The following is a 21,400-nucleotide window of genomic DNA, read 5'->3' as shown; positions in this document are numbered from 1 at the left end:
GACGTTGATGGCATTTCATCATCTTGGCCATGACTAATGGCAGCAGCTTCAGCACGAGGTGGAAGTGGATCTTGATCGTTCCCTATTTTAACCTCCACATTTTTGTTCTCCATTTTTTAATGTGTGGAATTATATGCCAGTATCAATAGCAATGGCCTACTACTATATATACTGCGCACAACTGAAATATACCACAGGTATGGATGGATAGTATACTTGATGACACAGAGGTAGGTAGAGCAGTGGCCTTCCGTACCGTACTGCTATATATACTGGTGGTCACTGTTAGCAAACTGCAAAACTAAAATGCACCACAGGTATAGAATCTAGATGGATAGTATACTTGACGACACAGAGGTAGGTAGAGCAGTGGCCTTCCGTACCGTACTGCTATATATACTGGTGGTCACTGTCAGCAAACTGCAAAACTAAAATGTACCACAGGTATAGAATCTAGATGGATAGTATACTTGATGACACAGAGGTAGGTAGAGCAGTGGCCTTCCGTACCGTACTGCTATATATACTGGTGGTCACTGTCAGCAAACTGCAAAACTAAAATGCACCACAGGTATAGAATCTAGATGGATAGTATACTTGATGACACAGAGGTAAGTAGAGCAGTGGCCTTCCGTACCATACTGCTATATATACTGGTGGTCACTTTCAGCAAACTGCAAAACTAAAATGCACCACAGGTATAGAATCTAGATGGATAGTATACTTGACAACACAGAGGTAGGTAGAGCAGTGGCCTTCCGTACAGTACTGCTATATATACTGGTGGTCACTGTCAGCAAACTGCAAAACTAAAATGCACCACGGGTATAGAATCTAGATGGATAGTATACTTGACAACACAGAGGTAGGTAGAGCAGTGGCCTTCCGTACCGTACTGCTATATATACTGCTGGTCACTGTCAGCAAAATGCAAAACTGAAATGCACCACAGGTATAGAATCTAGATGGATAGTATACTTGACGACACAGAGGTAGGTAGAGCAGTGGCCTTCCGTACCGTACTGCTATATATACTGGTGGTCACTGTCAGCAAACTGCAAAACTAAAATGTACCACAGGTATAGAATCTAGATGGATAGTATACTTGATGACACAGAGGTAGGTAGAGCAGTGGCCTTCCGTACCGTACTGCTATATATACTGGTGGTCACTGTTAGCAAACTGCAAAACTAAAATGCACCACAGGTATAGAATCTAGATGGATAGTATACTTGATGACACAGAGGTAGGTAGAGCAGTGGCCTTCCGTACCGTACTGCTATATATACTGGTGGTCACTGTCAGCAAACTGCAAAACTAAAATGCACCACAGGTATAGAATCTAGATGGATAGTATACTTGATGACACAGAGGTAAGTAGAGCAGTGGCCTTCCGTACCATACTGCTATATATACTGGTGGTCACTTTCAGCAAACTGCAAAACTAAAATGCACCACAGGTATAGAATCTAGATGGATAGTATACTTGACAACACAGAGGTAGGTAGAGCAGTGGCCTTCCGTACAGTACTGCTATATATACTGGTGGTCACTGTCAGCAAACTGCAAAACTAAAATGCACCACGGGTATAGAATCTAGATGGATAGTATACTTGACAACACAGAGGTAGGTAGAGCAGTGGCCTTCCGTACCGTACTGCTATATATACTGCTGGTCACTGTCAGCAAAATGCAAAACTGAAATGCACCACAGGTATAGAATCTAGATGGATAGTATACTTGACGACACAGAGGTAGGTAGAGCAGTGGCCTTCCGTACCGTACTGCTATATATACTGGTGGTCACTGTCAGCAAACTGCAAAACTAAAATGTACCACAGGTATAGAATCTAGATGGATAGTATACTTGATGACACAGAGGTAGGTAGAGCAGTGGCCTTCCGTACCGTACTGCTATATATACTGGTGGTCACTGTTAGCAAACTGCAAAACTAAAATGCACCACAGGTATAGAATCTAGATGGATAGTATACTTGATGACACAGAGGTAGGTAGAGCAGTGGCCTTCCGTACCGTACTGCTATATATACTGGTGGTCACTGTCAGCAAACTGCAAAACTAAAATGCACCACAGGTATAGAATCTAGATGGATAGTATACTTGATGACACAGAGGTAAGTAGAGCAGTGGCCTTCCGTACCATACTGCTATATATACTGGTGGTCACTTTCAGCAAACTGCAAAACTAAAATGCACCACGGGTATAGAATCTAGATGGATAGTATACTTGACAACACAGAGGTAGGTAGAGCAGTGGCCTTCCGTACAGTACTGCTATATATACTGGTGGTCACTGTCAGCAAACTGCAAAACTAAAATGCACCACGGGTATAGAATCTAGATGGATAGTATACTTGACAACACAGAGGTAGGTAGAGCAGTGGCCTTCCGTACCGTACTGCTATATATACTGCTGGTCACTGTCAGCAAAATGCAAAACTGAAATGCACCACAGGTATAGAATCTAGATGGATAGTATACTTGACGACACAGAGGTAGGTAGAGCAGTGGCCTTCCGTACCGTACTGCTATATATACTGGTGGTCACTGTCAGCAAACTGCAAAACTAAAATGCACCACAGGTATAGAATCTAGATGGATAGTATACTTGATGACACAGACGTAGGTAGAGCAGTGGCCTACTGTACCGTACTGCTATATATTATATACTGGTGGTCAGCAAACTGTGCAAAACTTAAATGCACCACAGGTATGGATGGATAGTATACTTGACGACACAGAGGTTGGTAGAGCAGTGGCCTACTGTACCGTACTGCTATATATTATATACTGGTGGTCAGCAAACTGTGCAAAACTTAAATGCACCACAGGTATGGATGGATAGTATACTTGACGACACAGAGGTAGGTAGAACAGTGGCCTTCTGTACCGTACTCCTATATATTATATACTGGTGGTCAGCAAAATTATGCACTGTACTCCTACTATATACTACAATGCAGCACAGATATGGAGCGTTTTTCAGGCAGAGAACGTATAATACTGGTGGTCACTGGTCAGCAAAACTCTGCACTGTACTCCTCCTATATAATACTGCTGGTCCACAGTCCCTACAATAAAGCAGTGTGAGCACAGATATTTACAGCACACTGAGCACAGATATGGAGCGTTTTTCAGGCAGAAAACGTATACTGGTGGTCACTGGTCAGCAAAACTCTGCACTGTACTCCTCCTATATAATACTGCTGGTCCCCAGTTCCCACAATAAAGCAGTGTAAGCACAGATATATGTAGCACACTGAGCACAGATATGGAGCATTTTTCAGGCAGACAACGTATACTGGTGGTTACTGGTCAGCAAAACTCTGCACTGTACTCCTCCTATATAATACTGCTGGTCCCCAGTTCCCACAATAAAGCAGTGTGAGCACAGATATATGCAGCACACTGAGCACAGATATGAGCGTTTTTCAGGCAGACAAAGTATACTGGTGGTCACTGGTCAGCAAAACTCTGCACTGTACTCCTCCTATATAATACAGCTGCTCCCCAGTCCCCACAATTAAGCAATAAGCACAAATATTATTAATAAACGGAGAGGACGCCAGCCACGTCCTCTCCCTAACATTTCCAATACACGAGTGAAAATGGCGGCGACGCGCGGCTCCTTATATAGAATCCGAATCTTGCGAGAATTCGACAGCGGGATGATGACGTTCGAGCACGCTCTGGTTAACCAAGACATACGGGAGAATCCGAGTATACCTTGGATCCGTGTTAAATGGGTGAAGTTCGGGGGGGTTCGGTTTCCGAGGAACCGAACCCGCTCATCACTAGTCATAACCTATTTAGTAAATGCTAAAGGGGTTATTACTCATTCTTAAATGGATCCCTAAATGAGGGACATGATGGATGTTATTTAGTAACATTAGTGCTCTTGCCTTAGAACTATTCAGAGATGCTATCAGCCTGTATAATATTGTCTGACAGCAGCTCCACTCTCTCTCCTACATGGATGGTTAGCAGGCACGCAACATGAGCCAGAAAGCCTCCAGCTTCTATTATTGGCAGATACCATCCAGTATCCTGTCCCACACACCGCTGTGATTGTCAGAGCTCAGAGAAAGAGAGGAGATGGAGCACTGCTTTGTTTTATCACTGTTGTTTCCAATTGTAAAGTGCAATAGAATAATCTGTGCTATATAACAAACTCATAATAATACTGTAACTATAAGCCAATAGGATTAGGGGCTGGGCTCATCACTAGGCCACCAAGGAATGGACTTTATTATCCACTGGGTCACATGACAATGGGCCCGGTGGGGGTGAAAAGATAAGCATTCTGGTTGAAATATGGAAATATTTAAATTAATAATAGATGTTGGGGAATGGTGATAATAGGGAAAGCATTACGGTGATATCTTAACTGTGCAAGTAATAGGCTGAGAAGAGCATCCTTCCAAACATGTGTATGATCTGATCTGTAAAAGTGTATGTAATTGCACCTATAAGTCTTGCTCTACATAAATGGCCCTAAGTGATGTAGAGCAGGGCTGGCCAAACCGCTCCTCAAGATCTACCATCAGTTCATGTTTTCCAGGCCTCCTGGAGATCTGTAGAATTGTCAGTTAGGAATGAATGCAGCACATCTGAATTAGTAATGACTACACCTGTGCACCAGCTAGGTGGTCTGGAAAATGTGAAATGTTGGTAGATCTCGAGGACTGGTTTGGCCAGCTCTGATGTAGAGTATGGAACATTTACAATGTATCCTCTAAGTCAGTGGTTCTCAACCTCGGTCCTCAAGTCCACCCCAACAGTTCATGTTTTCCAGGTCTCCTCACAGGACTGCAAGTGAAATAATTTGCTCCACCTGTGGGTCTTTTAAAATGTGTCAGTGAGTAATGAATACACCTGTTAAACTGCTAGGTGACCTGGAAAACATAATCTGTTGGGGGTGCTTGAGGACCGAGGTTGAGAACAACTGCTCTAAGTAATGTAACCATTGTCTGCATATCTACAACCAAGCAGCACCTAATAAAGCAGTTTTCTCCTGATAAACAAACAGAATAAAATTGAGACTGCTTATTTTTTATTAAGCAATCTTATTAAATAATGTTCATCAAATATACTTAAAATGTGGAATATGAAGATAAAAAGAAACATTATAGTCTTCCTTACCTGACATATTAATTGGCCAAGATCAGATTCAGCATCTGGAAGACTTTTCTAAAAGATAAAAAGAAATGGTTTTAATTAGTGTAAAATAACTGACGTCTTTGGTTCAATTAACCATTAAACACAACAAATGTCTAATGTGTGGAAGAGAGGATGAAACAACAAGCAATAAATATATGTTATTGGTTGCTTGCTTGTTGCTTTTTCCCTTTATTAAAATCAGACCTACTTAATAAAAAACCACATATAATAGGCCTCCACCCATAAGGGCTGTATTTATAGCCTGCAGGCTTTTTTCCTGATAAGTTACATGTTAAGATTTTATTTTACATTTACAGTGCCTGGAAGTTGAAAGAATATGGTGATCCTGCAATGACATGGAAATATAAAGTTATTTTGCAGGGAGAAAGATACTGTGCACTATCCCGGAAATCAGGGATCTGCTCTCTCCATCCCTGAGCTGTAATTTAAATATTTCAAATCCCCAAAATGAAATCTTGCTTTTACATGTGGGTAGATAAGTAGACACATTTAGGGACTGATCTCATACTCAGCAAGAAAACTCCCAGATCTCCAGATCCTAATCAAAAGAAAAACAATTTACACCCAGCCAGACTCTGTCATCTTGTTCAAGAAATCCCTGCAGTTCTGTGTACAGTGTTTGTTCATAAATAAGCCCATGGCATCACATAATGGCATCATATCCCAGCATCACATAACGACATCATATAATAACATCACATAATGGCATCATATAATGGTATCACACAGTACTATGCAGTCTGGAAATGATCCTTCTTAACAATTTTCCTGCAGAAAAGAATTATTTTAAGTAAATACAGTATTGAAAGTAATGAATGTTATGCAGCATTGTAAGTGGAGATGTGCACGGACCAACATGTTTTGGTTTTGGATCTGGATTAACCTTTGTGTTTTGGTTTTGCAAAAAAACCTCAGGTGTTTTTGTTCGGATTTCAGTTTGGTTTACATTTTTAAAAAAAATTGGTAATCATTGATAAAAATCAATAAAAACAACTAAAACCATGTAATTTTTGAAATCCAAAACCCAAAATTGGATTTAAAATCGATATTTTGAAGATCAGAAACCAGGACAAGTTGGATCTCCTCTGGAGATCTGGACCAGGGCCAAAATTTACTAATATTCGTGTTGTAGCCGTTTTTAAGGGTGTTTGAACTCGAATGGTATCGGGTGCATTTTACTGCAACTTTTTGAATCCTGATACAGTCAGTTACTAAGCTGCCGAGTTTTCCACATTCGTTTTTTCCGATGTCGATGTGATTCGTAATGTCAGGCAGTGTTTTACGGGAGTGATGAGTACAACACTGCCTGACAAAACACAAGAAATCCCGGACGGATCTGTGAGATCCATGCAGGGCTTCATTGTGCACCTTTTTAAAAACAATACAAGTGTTAAAAATCAAGAAAAAAATTGTGTGGGGTCCCCACTCCTAAGCACAACCAGACTCGGGCTCTTTGAGCCGGTCCTGGTTGCAAAAATATGGGGAAAAAATTGACAGGGGTTCCCCCATATTTTAACAACCAGCACCAGGCTCTGCGCCTGGTCCTGTTGCCAAAAATACGGGGGACAAAAAGCGTAGGGGTCCCCCGTATTTTTGGAACCAGCACCGAGCTCCACTAGTCAGAGAGATAATGCCACAGCCGGGGGACACTTTTATATAGGTCCCTGCTGCCCTGGCATTAAATCACTAACTAGTCACCACTGGCCGGGGTACCCTGGAGGAGTGGGAACCCCTTAAATCAAGGGGTCTCCCCCTCCAGTCACCCAAGGGCCAGGGGTGAAGCCCGAGGCTGTCCCCCCCATCCAAGGGCTGCGGATGGGGGGCTGATAGCCTTGTGAAAAAAATAGTATATTGTTTTTTGTAGCAGTACTACAAGTCCCAGCAAGCCTCCCCCGCAAGCTGGTACTTGGAGAACCACAAGTACCAGCATGTGGTGGAAAAACGGGCCCGCTGGTACCTGTAGTACTACTACAAAAAAAATGCCCAAATAAAAACAGAACTCACACACCTTGAAAGTACAACTTTATTACATACATGCACACCTACATTCACACATACTTACCTATGTTCACACGAGGGTCGGTCCACTTCTCCAAGCAGAATCCGTGGGTTGCCTGAAATTAAAATTATACTCACAAAAATCCAGTGTAGATCGGTCCTCTTCTGAGCTTGTAATCCACGTACTTGGCAAAAAACAAACCAGAAACCCGACCACGCACTGAAAGGGGTCCCATGTTTACACATGGGACCCCTTTCCCGACTGCCGGGACCCCCCGTAACTCCTGTCACAGAGAGTCCCTTCAGCCAATCAGGGAGCGCCACGTCGTGGCACTCTCCTGATTGGCTGTGTGCTCCTGAGCTGTCAGTCAGGCTGCACACGGCAGAGATACAATGTTGCGCCTATGCGCTCCATTGTATCCAATGGTGGGAACTTTGCGGTCAGCGGTGAGGTTACTTTCGGTCAACCGCTGAGTTCTGTTTTTATTTGGGTATTTTTTTGTAGTAGTACTACAGGTACCAGCGGGCCCGTTTTTCCACCGCATGCTGGTACTTGTGGTTCTCCAAGTACCAGCTTACAGGGGAGGCTTGCTGGGACTTGTAGTACTGCTACAAAAAACAATATTCTATTTTTTTCACAAGGCTATCAGCCCCCCATCCGCAGCCCTTGGATGGGGGGGGGGCCTCGGGCTTCACCCCGGGCCCTTGGTTGGCTGGAGGGGGGGACCCCTTGATTTAAGGGGTTCCCACTCCTCCAGGGTACCCCGGCCAGGGGTGACTAGTTAGTGATTTAATGCCAGGGCCGCAGGGACCTATATAAAAGTGTCCCCCGGCTGTGGCATTATCTCTCTGACTAGTGGAGCCCGGTGCTGGTTTTAAAAATACGGGGGACCACTACGCTTTTTGTCCCCCGTATTTTTGGCACCAGGACCAGGCGCAGAGCCCGGTGCTGGTTGTTAAAATATGGGGAACCCCTGTCAATTTTTCCCCCATATTTTTGCAACCAGGACCGGCTCAAAGAGCCCGAGGCTGGTTATACTTAGGAGAGGGGACCCCACGCAATTTTTCCCCCCAGTTTTTACAGTAAACAGACCCTTTCCCATAGATAACCATGCACAGATCTCACTGATACATGCATGGTTATCCAAACTCGACTGGAAAAAGCAGGTCTATATTTTTGCTGCTTTTTTTAACGATTCGCAAAAAAATACACCCGCACTTGAGCACTCAGAGACTAACACCCAAATACGAATGAATAGTGAATACCCGTGTTGTAGGAAATAACAGCCACGTTTGACTGATGGTCTATTCATTCGTATTTCTGAACTTTGTCATTCAAACCATTATGAATAGTCCAAACACTCCCGAGATTTGTGCTTAGTGAATTCCCGTGTTGGGACTTAGAAAAAAAAACACAAATCGGACAAACTCGATTTTTTAGTAGATTTTGGCCCAGGTTTTGTTTCAGTTCAGATCTACAAAATTTGTATGGATCCGGATTTCCGGAGAACTGAACCACACATTTCTAATTGTAAGTAATTTACATGTCTAAATGTATTTATTCATACTTTAAATTATTATTTTGTCTCCTTACAATGTAATGTCTTTCTTTATAATAATACAGACAACAAAATATATCCATACCTTTAGTAAACTCTGTATACATTCAGAGTTGACAGTCGTTACCTGTATATAAGAAATATTAATTAACGTGTCTAAATAAATTCTGTTGTATATAAAAATAATTCATATTTACACACACACACAGTCTTCGCCATCTGCCTTCCCAGATTGTCCCTAGTGAGAATGGTCACAGCAGCAGAGGATGAGCTGATCTTGTGGGACATATGTCACCTTGTGTGATTGTGAAGATAAGACTGCATATAACATAGTAAAGCAGATGTCCCCAGCCCCTCTTTCACAGGGGACTTAACTAGACCAGATTATCTGAGACCCCTTTAGAAGCCGTGTGGTTGGCATCCACGTGGTTGGCCAAGTAATAATAATAGCTGACTATGATGATATGTATTTCACTATACCAACATCAGTGCTGCAGAGTCCCATCAGATCAATACTGCTGTGGTGAGAAGAATGCACTGACACATTACTTGGTAACTGCACTCTCTAACTTGGTTATTGTTACCGATGTACCCATCATATATAAGACAAATTGACTATAGGCCATTTATCAGGAAATAACAAAGATTTTCTCCATCAAAATTGTCTCAAACATACATTATCTGGCCTGGGGATATTCTTCATGAGTACATAATCCAGCTCTGGGGCCAGGCCCAAGCATAGTGATGACAGATGAGGGAAGGTATAAGTACAGAGGGGAAAGAGCAGATAAAATGAGACAAAGTCCAGAAGTAGAATCTAGCAGAAATGACATATTATAGGAAGCCTAGTTAGTAGACAGGAGAGAAATCTACAGGCAGGTAAATGTGTAACCCAACATGAGGAAAGCCAGCTATGAGAAGATATATCTACAGAAGAACAGAGGAGATAACCAGGAGTGAATGTGTAACCCAACATGAGGAAAGCCAGCTATGAGAAGATATATCTACAGAAGAACAGAGGAGATAACCAGGAGTGAATATAATGAGAATAGTATGTGTGCCCTAAGTGCACATTACTGTGGCTTAGTTTCCAATGGATTCATATGATATACTGGCAGACGGGATGCCGGCTGTCACTCTACTGACAGCAGCAACCCATCTACAGGAATCCCGACCACAAGGCACAAGTCCCCTCACAGGCTCGCTCCGCCAAGCATCGGGCCAGGTGGCTTGCTTGATTCACCTCAGGTTCTATTCCATGGACCCACCAACCAAGTGGGAATACCGGGTGGGTGTCGGGATTCCGCCTGCCGATATAATGCCAGCTGTCAGGAATCCGGCCTGAATACTGGGATCCTGACAGCAGGTATATTGACTGCATCCTGTTTCCACCCATGCTAAATTTGCAGGACATATGTTTTAGTCCATAGATCTCAAGTGCCACTGCTTCCTATCTATTACAGTAAATGTATTCTACTAGAAAGGAGAAAATAATTTTGCCCTTGCTTCCCTAGTGCAAGTAACAAAGAATATATATCAGAAATGATATAAAGAAATGTATAATGCTACAAAGACAAAAGGTTTTTAACAATTCATATATGTTAAAAACAAAGCTGTATTGTGATCCTACACGTTTGAGTTCCAAGACCCAGACTCATGTGACTATAAATCCAAGCCACTTGGGGGTCATTCCAAGCCATTTGCATGCTGCAGTTTTTCGCAGTGGTGCGAATGGGTCAGTACTGCACATGCGCAGCAGCCGCAATGCGCAGGCTCATCACTGCCTGGTGACGGGGAACGCCAGGTAGCGACTGATCTAACGAGAATTTCGATCGCAGTGGCGATCGCAAGGTGACTGACAGCAGGAAGGCGTGTAGGGGTTGCAACTGACCATTTTCTGGGAGTGGAGTGGAAAACGCAGGTATATCCAGGCGTTTGCAGGGCGGGTTTCTGAGAAGGGATCGTAGTGGCTGAGTAAGTTCAGAGCTACTCAGAAACGGCACAAAATGTTTTGTACAGCTACCCTGCACAAGCGTTAGCATACTTGCACAGCTAAAATACACTCCCCCATTGGTGGCAACTATCTGATCGCACGGGCTGCAAAAAGTTGCAGCGTGCGATCAACTCGGAATGACCCCCTTAGTGTTGTCAGCTACACACTACCACTCAGAATCTGCATGCTGAGGTGCTTCCAAGTAAGTGTTGCTTGTGTTCTTCACACATGCCACCCTACATGTCCTTTATGCAGAGATGTGTCCTCATACATCCAGCTTCAGTATTCCACACAGCGGGAGATGCCTGGCGTGAGTGAGCTGGGAGATCCTGCACAACTCAGTAAGTATCTGCCATTTTATTAATGAAATTCATCTCCTTTGTCACAGTGTGATACATATTTGTTTCATATGTGACATTTGTATATCTGTGTGCAACTGAGTCTGTATATCAAGCACAATGGAACTTGGCATGGAAAAAAGCCATGGCCGCTGCATTGTACTGTAGCACTCTGTAAGTAGTAACACACAGATATACAAGTGTCACATATCAAACTAAGTAGCACAAACTCCTGGTGCATTATAGTCACATCACTTTGCGACTTATAGCATTTTAATTAAAAAAAGGTGGCAGAAAGGCACCCAATGCTATTGTGCCATGAGATGCTGTTTGGCGCAACTTCAGCAAATATGTATGAGAACACCTCTATATGGACAACTAAACAGTTTCACTCTTTTCCGCTTGTTCAAAGTAAATATATAATTTTCGTGTATTCTGTGTTTATGCAGAACTGAAACATACAGGACCATTTTACTGCCTTGTACGTACACCATGTGCATTGTTCATTTATTTATTTTAAAGGGGAGTAAATAAAATAAAAGTTCTATATTCAAGGCCCCAACAGTTCCTTCTTGCAAACCAAAGCCATCCTTGCAGTTATAATGAGCCCCTCTCAAAGGCTAGATAACCTGAAGAAGTTTTATTGAGTACAGTGTCCACTGATTGGATGGCTGAGTCATCTGCCAGCATTATCAAAACACTGCAGAAATTGCTGTATTCATTGAGAGAGTCACGCCTCGGAGAATGAAGTCAAACTTGCACAATCAGAGGCATGGTGCCTAGGGCCCTATGGCACTAGGGGGCCCACCAAGCGCCCAAATAAAGAAAAACTTATTTAAAAAATAGGCTTTGGGGGTATGGATTCCAGGGATGGTGTAGGTTGCAGGGCCTTGATGAAAAGGAGTTTTGCCAGGCCAGCACTGAGTCACTGGCAGGCTGCAAGCTCAAGAGTTCTGCACAGAATTACAGTATAGTAGTGACAGACTTCCTGCACAGCACTATGTATAGTCAGCCAATCACAGGAGTCACTGGAGCATGTGCTAAGCGCCTCCAGTTGAAGCTCAGTCAATTTTTCGCTGATTCTTCCTGTTCAGCAGCATGGGGCTGAGGCTGAGAGGTATTAACAGAGCTGAGCAGGAGGCCTGACATGTGGAGTATACAGCGGTATACCTCCCAACTGTCCCAATTTTTGTGGAATAGTCCCATTTTTGGGGGATTGTCCCACTGTCCCACCCGTGGGCCGCAGTGTCCTGCATTGGGGGGAGGCAGTGGGAGGCTCCTGCACTCGCTGCAGCGGTGAGTAGACGCTGTGTGCATGCGCACAGCGTCTATTCAGTGGAAACAGGAGGAGAGGGCGCATGCCAGCGGCTCATGGAGTGCTGGGCATGCCCCTACAGTGATGAAAATGGGTGTGGCTCGCAATTGTGGGGCCCTCCCGTGAAGCCACTCCCCCTTTTTCACAGGCCATGCCCCCTTTTTGGGAGTGCGCGTGTGTCCCTCTTCCTATAATGAGAAAGTTGGGAGGTATGCAGTGGTGAGCTAGACACATGTAGCATATTACAGATGAGCTATGGACAGTGGTCAGTTTACTGAGAATACAGTTCTCAGTCTGTTTCAGGTACATGATATCAGTGTGACTTGAATAGATTGAACAGTGTGTATCAGGTGTGTGATGTCAGTGCGGACCATGTGTATGAAGCATGTGATGTCAGTGTTACATGTGTATAGTGATCAGTGTGTATCAGATATATATATATATAAATATATATAAAAAACTCCTGTCGGTCTGGCACTCCCTTCAACAAATTATATCACCTGCACCGGTGCCTTCATGTAGATATAAACACAGTCCCGGAGATGCGGCACTCTGGTTCACTTAGCAAACAAAAGGCGGGCGTGGATTCCCAGTTTGAATCAATGTTTCAATATTTATTTATATTGTCATCAGGATACAGATAGAACAAATAAAGACATACCTTTTATACAAGACCATTACCACGTGAATGCCGGCGTCGGGAGCGGGACCGCTCACCCGCCCCTTTGCCGCGCTGAAAACGGACGTCATAGACCTGCGTCTAGTGAGTCCCAGTGTAGTCACCATGGCAACAAGAATAAGCCTAGAGACACAGGGCGCACTATAAGTACAATCATAATATCGTTATCTAAAACATATATTAACCATTAATCACATAAGTGGCCCATAAAAAACAGACTAAGAATACAGGGTTACCATGGCAGTATATTACCGTAATGCTGCATAAGCTACATTTTCATTAAGCCCCTTAGGGGCAATTACATTAAGGCGATGGATCCATTGTGCTTCGCAGCGTAATAGTTGTAAAGATCTGTTACCCCCTCTGATGTTGATGGGACCGTATCAATCATACGGTAACGGAGACTAGTAAGTGGGTGTTTAAACAGTGCAAAGTGGCGAGCTACGGGTTGATCACTCATACCTGATGTAATTGCTGCCCGTATAGCTGCCCTATGATTGCCCATGCGCTCCTTGAATTTGCTCTCAGTCTTGCCAATAAAAAATTCTTAATCATCACATCAAGTTGAGCAACTTGATGTGATGATTAAGAATTTTTTGGAACGTGGGTATAAACTCAACTTGTTACTGGAATGCAAAGATAAAGTTTTGAAATTAGACCGTACTAGTTTATTGACCAGAGGGGAGACACCAGATACCAGGAGTACTAAGAATAGGCTACCTTGGGTGAGCTAATATAACGAAATGTCATCAATTGTTATGAATAAAGCAAAAAAATTATGGCCCATCATCCAGAGTGATGATAAGCTACATTTGCAAGATTATGGGCTAATGCCCAGTTTCTCAAGGGGAAAAACTTGAAAGACTCCCTAGTTAATACCCTGACATCTGTACGGCCCATTAAGAAAGCTACTTTTTTGTCCAATACCCGAGTAGGATGCTTTAAGTGCACCTGCACTACTTGTCAATTTCTCCTTACGGGATATGTTTTTTGTCACCCTCACTCCGGGAAAACAATTCTTTATTAGACATCACTTCACATGTAATTCCACTTTTGTAATTTACCAAATTGTTTTCCCATGCGGTCTATCATATATTGGCAAGACTGAGAGCAAATTCAAGGAGCGCATGGGCAATCATAGGGCAGCTATACGGGCAGCAATTACATCAGGTATGAGTGATCAACCCGTAGCTCGCCACTTTGCACTGTTTAAACACCCACTTACTAGTCTCCGTTACCGTATGATTGATACGGTCCCCATCAACATCAGAGGGGGTAACAGATCTTTACAACTATTACGCTGCGAAGCACAATGGATCCATCGCCTTAATGTAATGAAAATGTAGCTTATGCAGCATTACGGTAATATATTGCCATGGTAACCCTGTATTCTTAGTCTGTTTTTTATGGGCCACTTATGTGATTAATGGTTAATATATGTTTTAGATAACGATATTATGATTGTACTTATAGTGTACTTATAGTGCGCCCTGTGTCTCTAGGCTTATTCTTGTTGCCATGGTGACTACACTGGGACTCACTAGACGCAGGTCTATGACGTCCGTTTTCAGCGCGGCAAAGGGGCGGGTGAGCGGTCCCGCTCTCGACGCCGGCATTCACGTGGTGATGGTCTTGTATAAAGGTATGTCTTTATTTGTTCTATCTGTATCCTGATGACAATATAAATAAATATTGAAACATTGATTCAAACTGGGAATCCACGCCCGCCTTTTGTTTGCTAAGTGAACCAGAGTGCCGCATCTCCGGGACTGTGTATATATATATATATATATTAATTAGAGATGAGCGGGTTCAGATTCACTCAGTTCTTTACGCCAGAATTATCGCCATTTCTTATTTTCTGGATTTTTCTTACTGGCTAACCAAAACCCATGACGTCCGATAGCCAATAAGGAGATTCGGGTAAATCCGAGTAAAACAGAACCCGCTCATCTCTAATATATATATATATATATAGAGAGAGAAAGAAGGAGAGAGAGAGAGAGAGAGAGAGAGAGAGGAGTAGGGGGCCCTAAATTACTCTAGTGCCTAAGACCTTATGCAGTCATAATCTGACCTCTGCCAGGGGTGGGCAACAGTACTAGGGAAAAACAATTCCCAGACACAGAACACCATTGATCCTATTACTAATGTGAATGTTGACCATTAATGTATAAAATAAATAAATAAGTTAATAAATAAAGCCTGTAATTGTGTTCACAGTGAGAATAGTATTGCTACAATGAAAATATGATCTTACCACTGTGCAAAGAGTTTTTCGAATTTCTTTTGAAAGTTGTAAATTGCCCTAGAACATATGAAAATGACAAAACATTCAGCACAAAGGCAAAATCCTAAACGAAGTGTAAAAGGTTTAATATAAAATAAAACATATATATTTCCTACACTACAAAATGCAGGTTAACTGCATAGACATGCTTCTGCAAATTGTGTTTTACATGAATTCTTTTAACCACTTAACTGACGATTTATTTCGCCAAAAACCGCTCCGAAATTGTCGGGGTTTTTATATGAGTGAATTAGGTGAAGAACATGAATTTAACCTTATCCCAAATTGATCGGGAACACTGCGACCATCGAAACATCGGGAACATCGCGACCATCGCGGCTTTCATTTTGACAGCCTCCAGGTATACGGGGGAAGTCTGGGGGTGGCTTGGGAGGGTTAATTTACACTCCCCAGCGGCTGCCATTGTCTGCAGCCACTGGAGGGGGGATCCTACTGTGCTGACCATTCAGCAGGCAGCACAGCAATCAGTAGGCGAGAGTGCGTGGAGGCAGAGGGACCTTCCAGTCCCTCTGACAGCAGCAGCGGAGGGAAGTTTTCCTACCCTGCTGCTGCTAACACTCTTTATCTGACTGGTCGCATCCTGAGCGACCAAGTCAGATAGAGCATTTGCAGGCATGTTTGCATCTGATGAGACCAATGCAGGCAAGTGGTTAAGAACCAGAGATACTTCTAACCATAGTGACCAGATATATTTCCTAAATGTTTCTAATTGCATTTACTATAATAAGAGCCTCTTTATTTTAAAATTGAGTGTTTTAAGGGAATGTAATGTGTTGGTTATATCTGCCCTGCATGCTATAGTTATTGTATCACTGGGTACATGAAGTTTACATGTTGTGTAAGATAAGATTGTTTGATCTAAAGGCCCGTATTCACGGGCAGATGTGGGGAGAGAGGTGTGCTGAGTGTGGAGGGGACGCTCATTTCACCCAGTGGGGGAAATTAGTGACTTGCTAGATTGAGCCTGCATGTTGGCCAATCTAGCACCGGTGATAGCGTCGCGCGGGACCGCACATCGTTCTAGCTGTGGGGGGTACACCCGGAGAGATCATGCTTAAAATCTAAGCAATCTAGTCAGAAGCTCGGGTCGCTCCGTGAGTACCTCCCTTAATGCTCTCATTGCCGTCAGGGGAAGGTTTAGCAATAACATCCATAGTTAGGAATTCCTAGGTCAGGTTCTAGATCACTGAATGCTCTGTAGTGTACATACTGGTACCATGCAGTGTAAGCATACCTCCCAACTGTCCCGATTTTCGCGGTACAGTACCATTTTAGGACTGTCTTGCTGCCCTACCCATGGGCCACAGTGTCCCGCGGTGGGGGGTGGCAGTTGGGAGGCTCCTGCACTCGCTGCTCTGCCTAGCCTATTCACTAGAGACGGAGGGAGAGGGGGCATGCCAGCAGCTCATAGAGAGCTGGCCATGCCCCCATAGTGACGTAAAACAGGGGCATGGCTTGTGATCATGGCACTCCCACAAAGCCACACCCCTTCCCTATAGACCATGCCCCTTTTTGGGCCGATCGTGCCATCACCGCACCAAAGCATCCCTCCTCCTTTCCTCCCAATGTTCGGAGGTATGGTGTAACTTGATGTATAGGAGCTGTATATTTTTGGTCTGATTTCAAGTTAAGGGCAAATCCAGATACTTGGTGCAAAATTTGCTCCTGGAAAAAAGATTTTGTTTAGCAGCAGGTAAATTGTAAAATGCACAATCTGATTTAGAGTTATGGGGAAAGGAGGGCAGTGTATTCCAACTCTACAGTGCATGGTAATACACAAGCCTGGGCTAGTATGTGTGTACATGCAGTGTTTGCTCTGCATAAAGAAAAAGTTAGTTTTCCTTTGCAAAGTCTCAGAGAGGGACTGAATCTGTGTAAATTAAATTTAAAACCACTGAAGTAATGTTAGTATGATGACATCAATTCTGTGAGAATAAGAAAGCAGGACCCAAGGTTCTACTTGCAGCAATGTTTATGCTTTATCTACATGCTTTTCTGAAAGTGAAAGGTAGGGTTACTAATGCTTCTAAATCACACAAGTGGTGGTGTTGCCCATAGCAGCCAATCAGATTATGTCTAGCATGTTCTAGAACACAATAAAAGAAATGATACTGTAGTTAAAATCTGATTGCTTGCTATGGAAACCACCTCCGCTTTTCATGTTTAGAAACTTGAGTAAATCTTGCACTTATAGAATTGGGAGCAGGTTCTGAATGGAGATTTTCTGTAAGTAGTACACATCTGCAGCCAGGCATGCAGAGACATTGGTGGTCATTCTGACCTGATCGCTCGCTGCAGTTTATCGCAGCGCAGCGGTGGGGTCGGTACTGCGCATGCACCGGCGCCGGAGCATGCCAGACGACCGAAGGTCATCGTTGACTAGCGATCGCCTCTGAGGCAGAGGTGGTTGCTGGGTGGGAGGAGCTGTATGGCGGCTTTAAGCCACCATTTAAGGGGCGTGGTCCAGCCAACGCAGGGGTGGCCAGACCGCTGGAGGGAGGGCCCGCGGCAGCTGCGTGACGTCACACGCAGCCGCTGCGACCCAGGGCAGTGAAGAAGTTCTCCCGGCCAGCCGCAGGAGCTATGCTGGCCAGGAGTAATTCCTGAGATGCGAAAGCGTCGCCACTGTGCGATGCTTTTGCATTTCTGCGGTGGGGGGGGGCGCGGCACTGACATGTGGGGCAGACTAGCCCTGTGCTCGGCGTCCTTCTGCATGTCTGAATGCCTGATCGTAGCTGTGCTAAATTTAGCACAGCTATGATCAATTTAGAATTACCCCCTTTATCACAGACAATAATTGGGGAAAACATATTAATCTCAAGGTAGACCATGTTAACTAAATGCAATTACTAATGAACTAACAGCACAATAGCATTACTGTAATTCAGGATTATAGCGTAGAGTTAGAAATAAAGCTGCTTTGTTTAAAAAACAAAACATTTTATTTGTACCTTGTACTATATACTTAGTATGACTTGGTGGTATGAGCTGGGAATGCGCTCTCTTGTAGGAAAACTTGGCTATAGAGTCCATATCAAGAAATCACTGCGATGTTGATTGGTAAGTACTAACATATGCGATCAATATCATAATGTGGTGACAGAGGACCACCGCGATACCTGTGAGGCGGTCTCCTTCACCTCCCCGGGCTCTTCACCTGCTCCCCTGCCGGAAGGAGGAGGAGGAGATTACCTTCCAGGTTCAGGCTTCCTGGAGGAAGGTATGCTGGTGGAGAGGGGGTTCAGCATCTGTGGCGGGATGTCAATGTCTGTGGTGGGTTGCAGCAGCTGTCGAAAAGAAGCTCAGAGGCTTCTATATGGTATCGCCATCCAGAGATGGCGATACCCTCATCGGCGAAAACGCAGCAGTCGGGTGATAGTACATTTGAAAATGCGGTAAAACCCCCCAAAACGGGGATATTACCGCATTTTTTTAGTACATCCCACTCTTAGGCTTTACTGTAAAGCACCTTCTTAAAGAATCTGAAAAATTTTATGAGTCTAATAATCCAGTACACAATCTAAAAGGCCCCATACACTACAGCGACATGTCGGACCCTTATGTCGCATACGATTTCCCTTGAACCGCCTGGCAGCCTCCCGGGCGGCAGGGACGCATAGGATACATTCTATGTGGTCCTTTTGCATACGATGTATCTTATGCGATCCCAGCCATGCCGGTGGGATCCGATAAATCATGAGTGCAGCACTAACTACCTAGGGGCTCCGATCCGATGCTCACGGGAGCACGCATCGAATCAGATGTAAAACACATCCGATATTCCACTTTCCATCCGGTTTATCAATCCGAAAGGTCGAAATCGGATGAAATCAGGCATTATCGTTCTAGTGTATGGGGCCCTTTAGACATATATCCTTATTTATCAATGAGTGATACATTTCACTGTGAGTGATAAATTGCAACAGCCAATCATCAGCTCCTAACTTCCATGTCACAGGCTGTGTTTAAAAAAGGACAGTTAGGAGCTGGTTGGCTGGTACAATTTATCACTCACAGTGAAATGTATCACTCATTGATAAATAAGGGCAATAGTATCTGTACTCACACTTTGATGATAATTTGTTGTTCTGTGTTTTGTGACAAGTTAGATTTTATTTCTGCCTCATTTTTACCTTGATAATAAGAAGTAGGTATCAGCATCCATCTGACCACACTACACGCTGCGAGGAAGCTTTCATGTGGGCTTTTAGTGCAGAGCTAATGTCTCCAAATATGATGGAAAAGTAATTTCTGTGCAAAGTGACAGGATTTGTCTATTACAATTAATAAAGAGTATATTCAATACCTGTTGGGTCCTTTCTGATGGAAAGGACCCAACAGGTTAGTATTCAATGAGAGGCCAAATCCAACTGTCAGATTTGGCCACTCCCGAAAACCTGAGGATGCTGGGGAGGCAGACGGTGCTCATACCCCGTCCCCGCTCCTCTCCTCTCCCGGTCCCCAGTACCCATCCATGCTCAATACATCCCCACTGCTCTCCTCTCCCGGTCCCTGGCACCCGTCCCCACTCAATCCATCCCTGCTCCTCTCACGGTCCCCGGCACCCGTCCATGCCTCAGTCCCCGCTCTTCTCCTCACATGGTCCCGTCACCCTCATGACCTGTCTCCACTCCCCCATCTCACATCCCCGGTTCCGACAATGTAAATCCGACTTCAAAAAATGTCAGATTGACATTGTCGGAACCGGGGCCAAAACCTGTCAGATTTGGCCGCGGAACACCTGGATCCGTGACTAATGCGACAATCCACATGGTTTCCGACAAGTCGTGAATTCCAGACTTGTCGGAAAAAATGGCCCGGCATTGAATCTGTCGGAAACTGCAGCTTACGACACTTATTGAATATAACTTTTTAGGTTTTTTTTTTACCAAAATGTGTACAAACCCTTAACTAATTTATTATGCATCACAATAATGCTATGAGTCAAACACTACAGGTATTATAACATCAACATGATTGTGAAAGTTTGCAGTGAAATTCAGTTTACAGTATGTAATGTTATGTCTATATTTACATGATGGAGAAAAACAAACAATCAAAACAATAGTAAAAATAACTTACTGATAATTGATTTACTGCAGCTATTAGTTCCTCCGCAGTCGGCTGTATATCTTTTGTTAGATTTTCCTATAATAACATTAAAATATTTATTATTTTTAATTATTTGTATTAAAATGTATTTTTGATACCCTTTTGTCAAATAACAGAACATATCATGGCTTCCTTAGTCATCCTGATAAGCGGTAGCTTCAATTATTATAGCAATGCATGTCTTCAGAATGTTTTCCCCAGTACAGGCCATGTAAAAATTACTCTTTAAAGCTAAAATATCCAGATGGGAACATCAGCATCACCATTCAGAAATATTGCACCATGGTACAGCGGGCTTACTGCTTGTCTGTGGTCATTGGATTACACCATTAATATAAAATAAACATGGTTCATCTACATAAGATGGAGAGATAATGGCCCTCATTCCGAGTTGATCGCACAAAGCTGCTTTTTGCAGCCCGTGCGATCAACTATACCCCGCCTATGGGGTGGGTTTTTCTCATAGCAAGGCTGCGTTTGCTTGTGCAGCCCTGCTATGGGGAAACAATTTGTGCAGTTTCTAAGTAGGTCTAAACATACTTACCACCTGCAACGTTTTCAGCCTGTTCGGTCCTGGCTCTGACGTCAAACACCCGCCCTGGACACGCCTGCGTTTCTTAAAAAAGCCTGCGTTTTTCTTATTACTCCCTGGAAACAGCTCTGAAAGCTGTGTTGCCGACCAGGAACACCGACCGCCAGTCAATCTTCAAGCGATCGCCGCTGCGATCGCTTTCTTCTTTCCCTTTGTCGTCGTTGCAGGGCAACTGCGATTGCGCATTACGGCCCCCACGCATGTGCAGTAGTGACCCGGTTGCAGCTGTGTGAACGAAAGCATGCTGCGATCGGGTCGGAATGACCCCCCCATGTCTTTTTAAAAGGATAATTAGGCTTTT

General features: G+C 43.7%; 1 protein-coding gene across 3 annotated transcripts in view; it reads right to left on the bottom strand.

The window, feature by feature from the left end:
* LOC134956784 (uncharacterized) overlaps window positions 1–21,400 on the bottom strand; it is a 206,088-nt gene that overhangs the window by 23,380 nt on the left and 161,308 nt on the right. For all 3 annotated transcript variants that reach the window (XM_063938737.1, XM_063938738.1, XM_063938736.1), the window contains 4 exons: window positions 20,478–20,543; window positions 15,345–15,392; window positions 8,845–8,886; window positions 5,164–5,211 (listed from right to left, as the gene is read on the bottom strand). In XM_063938737.1, coding sequence (XP_063794807.1) covers window positions 5,164–5,211; window positions 8,845–8,886; window positions 15,345–15,392; window positions 20,478–20,543 — 204 coding nt within the window. The remainder of the gene's footprint in view (window positions 1–5,163; window positions 5,212–8,844; window positions 8,887–15,344; window positions 15,393–20,477; window positions 20,544–21,400) is intronic.

The sequence above is a fragment of the Pseudophryne corroboree genome, chromosome 9 (genome assembly GCF_028390025.1).
Source record: "Pseudophryne corroboree isolate aPseCor3 chromosome 9, aPseCor3.hap2, whole genome shotgun sequence".
NCBI lineage: Eukaryota > Metazoa > Chordata > Amphibia > Anura > Myobatrachidae > Pseudophryne > Pseudophryne corroboree.
This window is presented reverse-complemented; position numbering and strand designations above follow the sequence as displayed.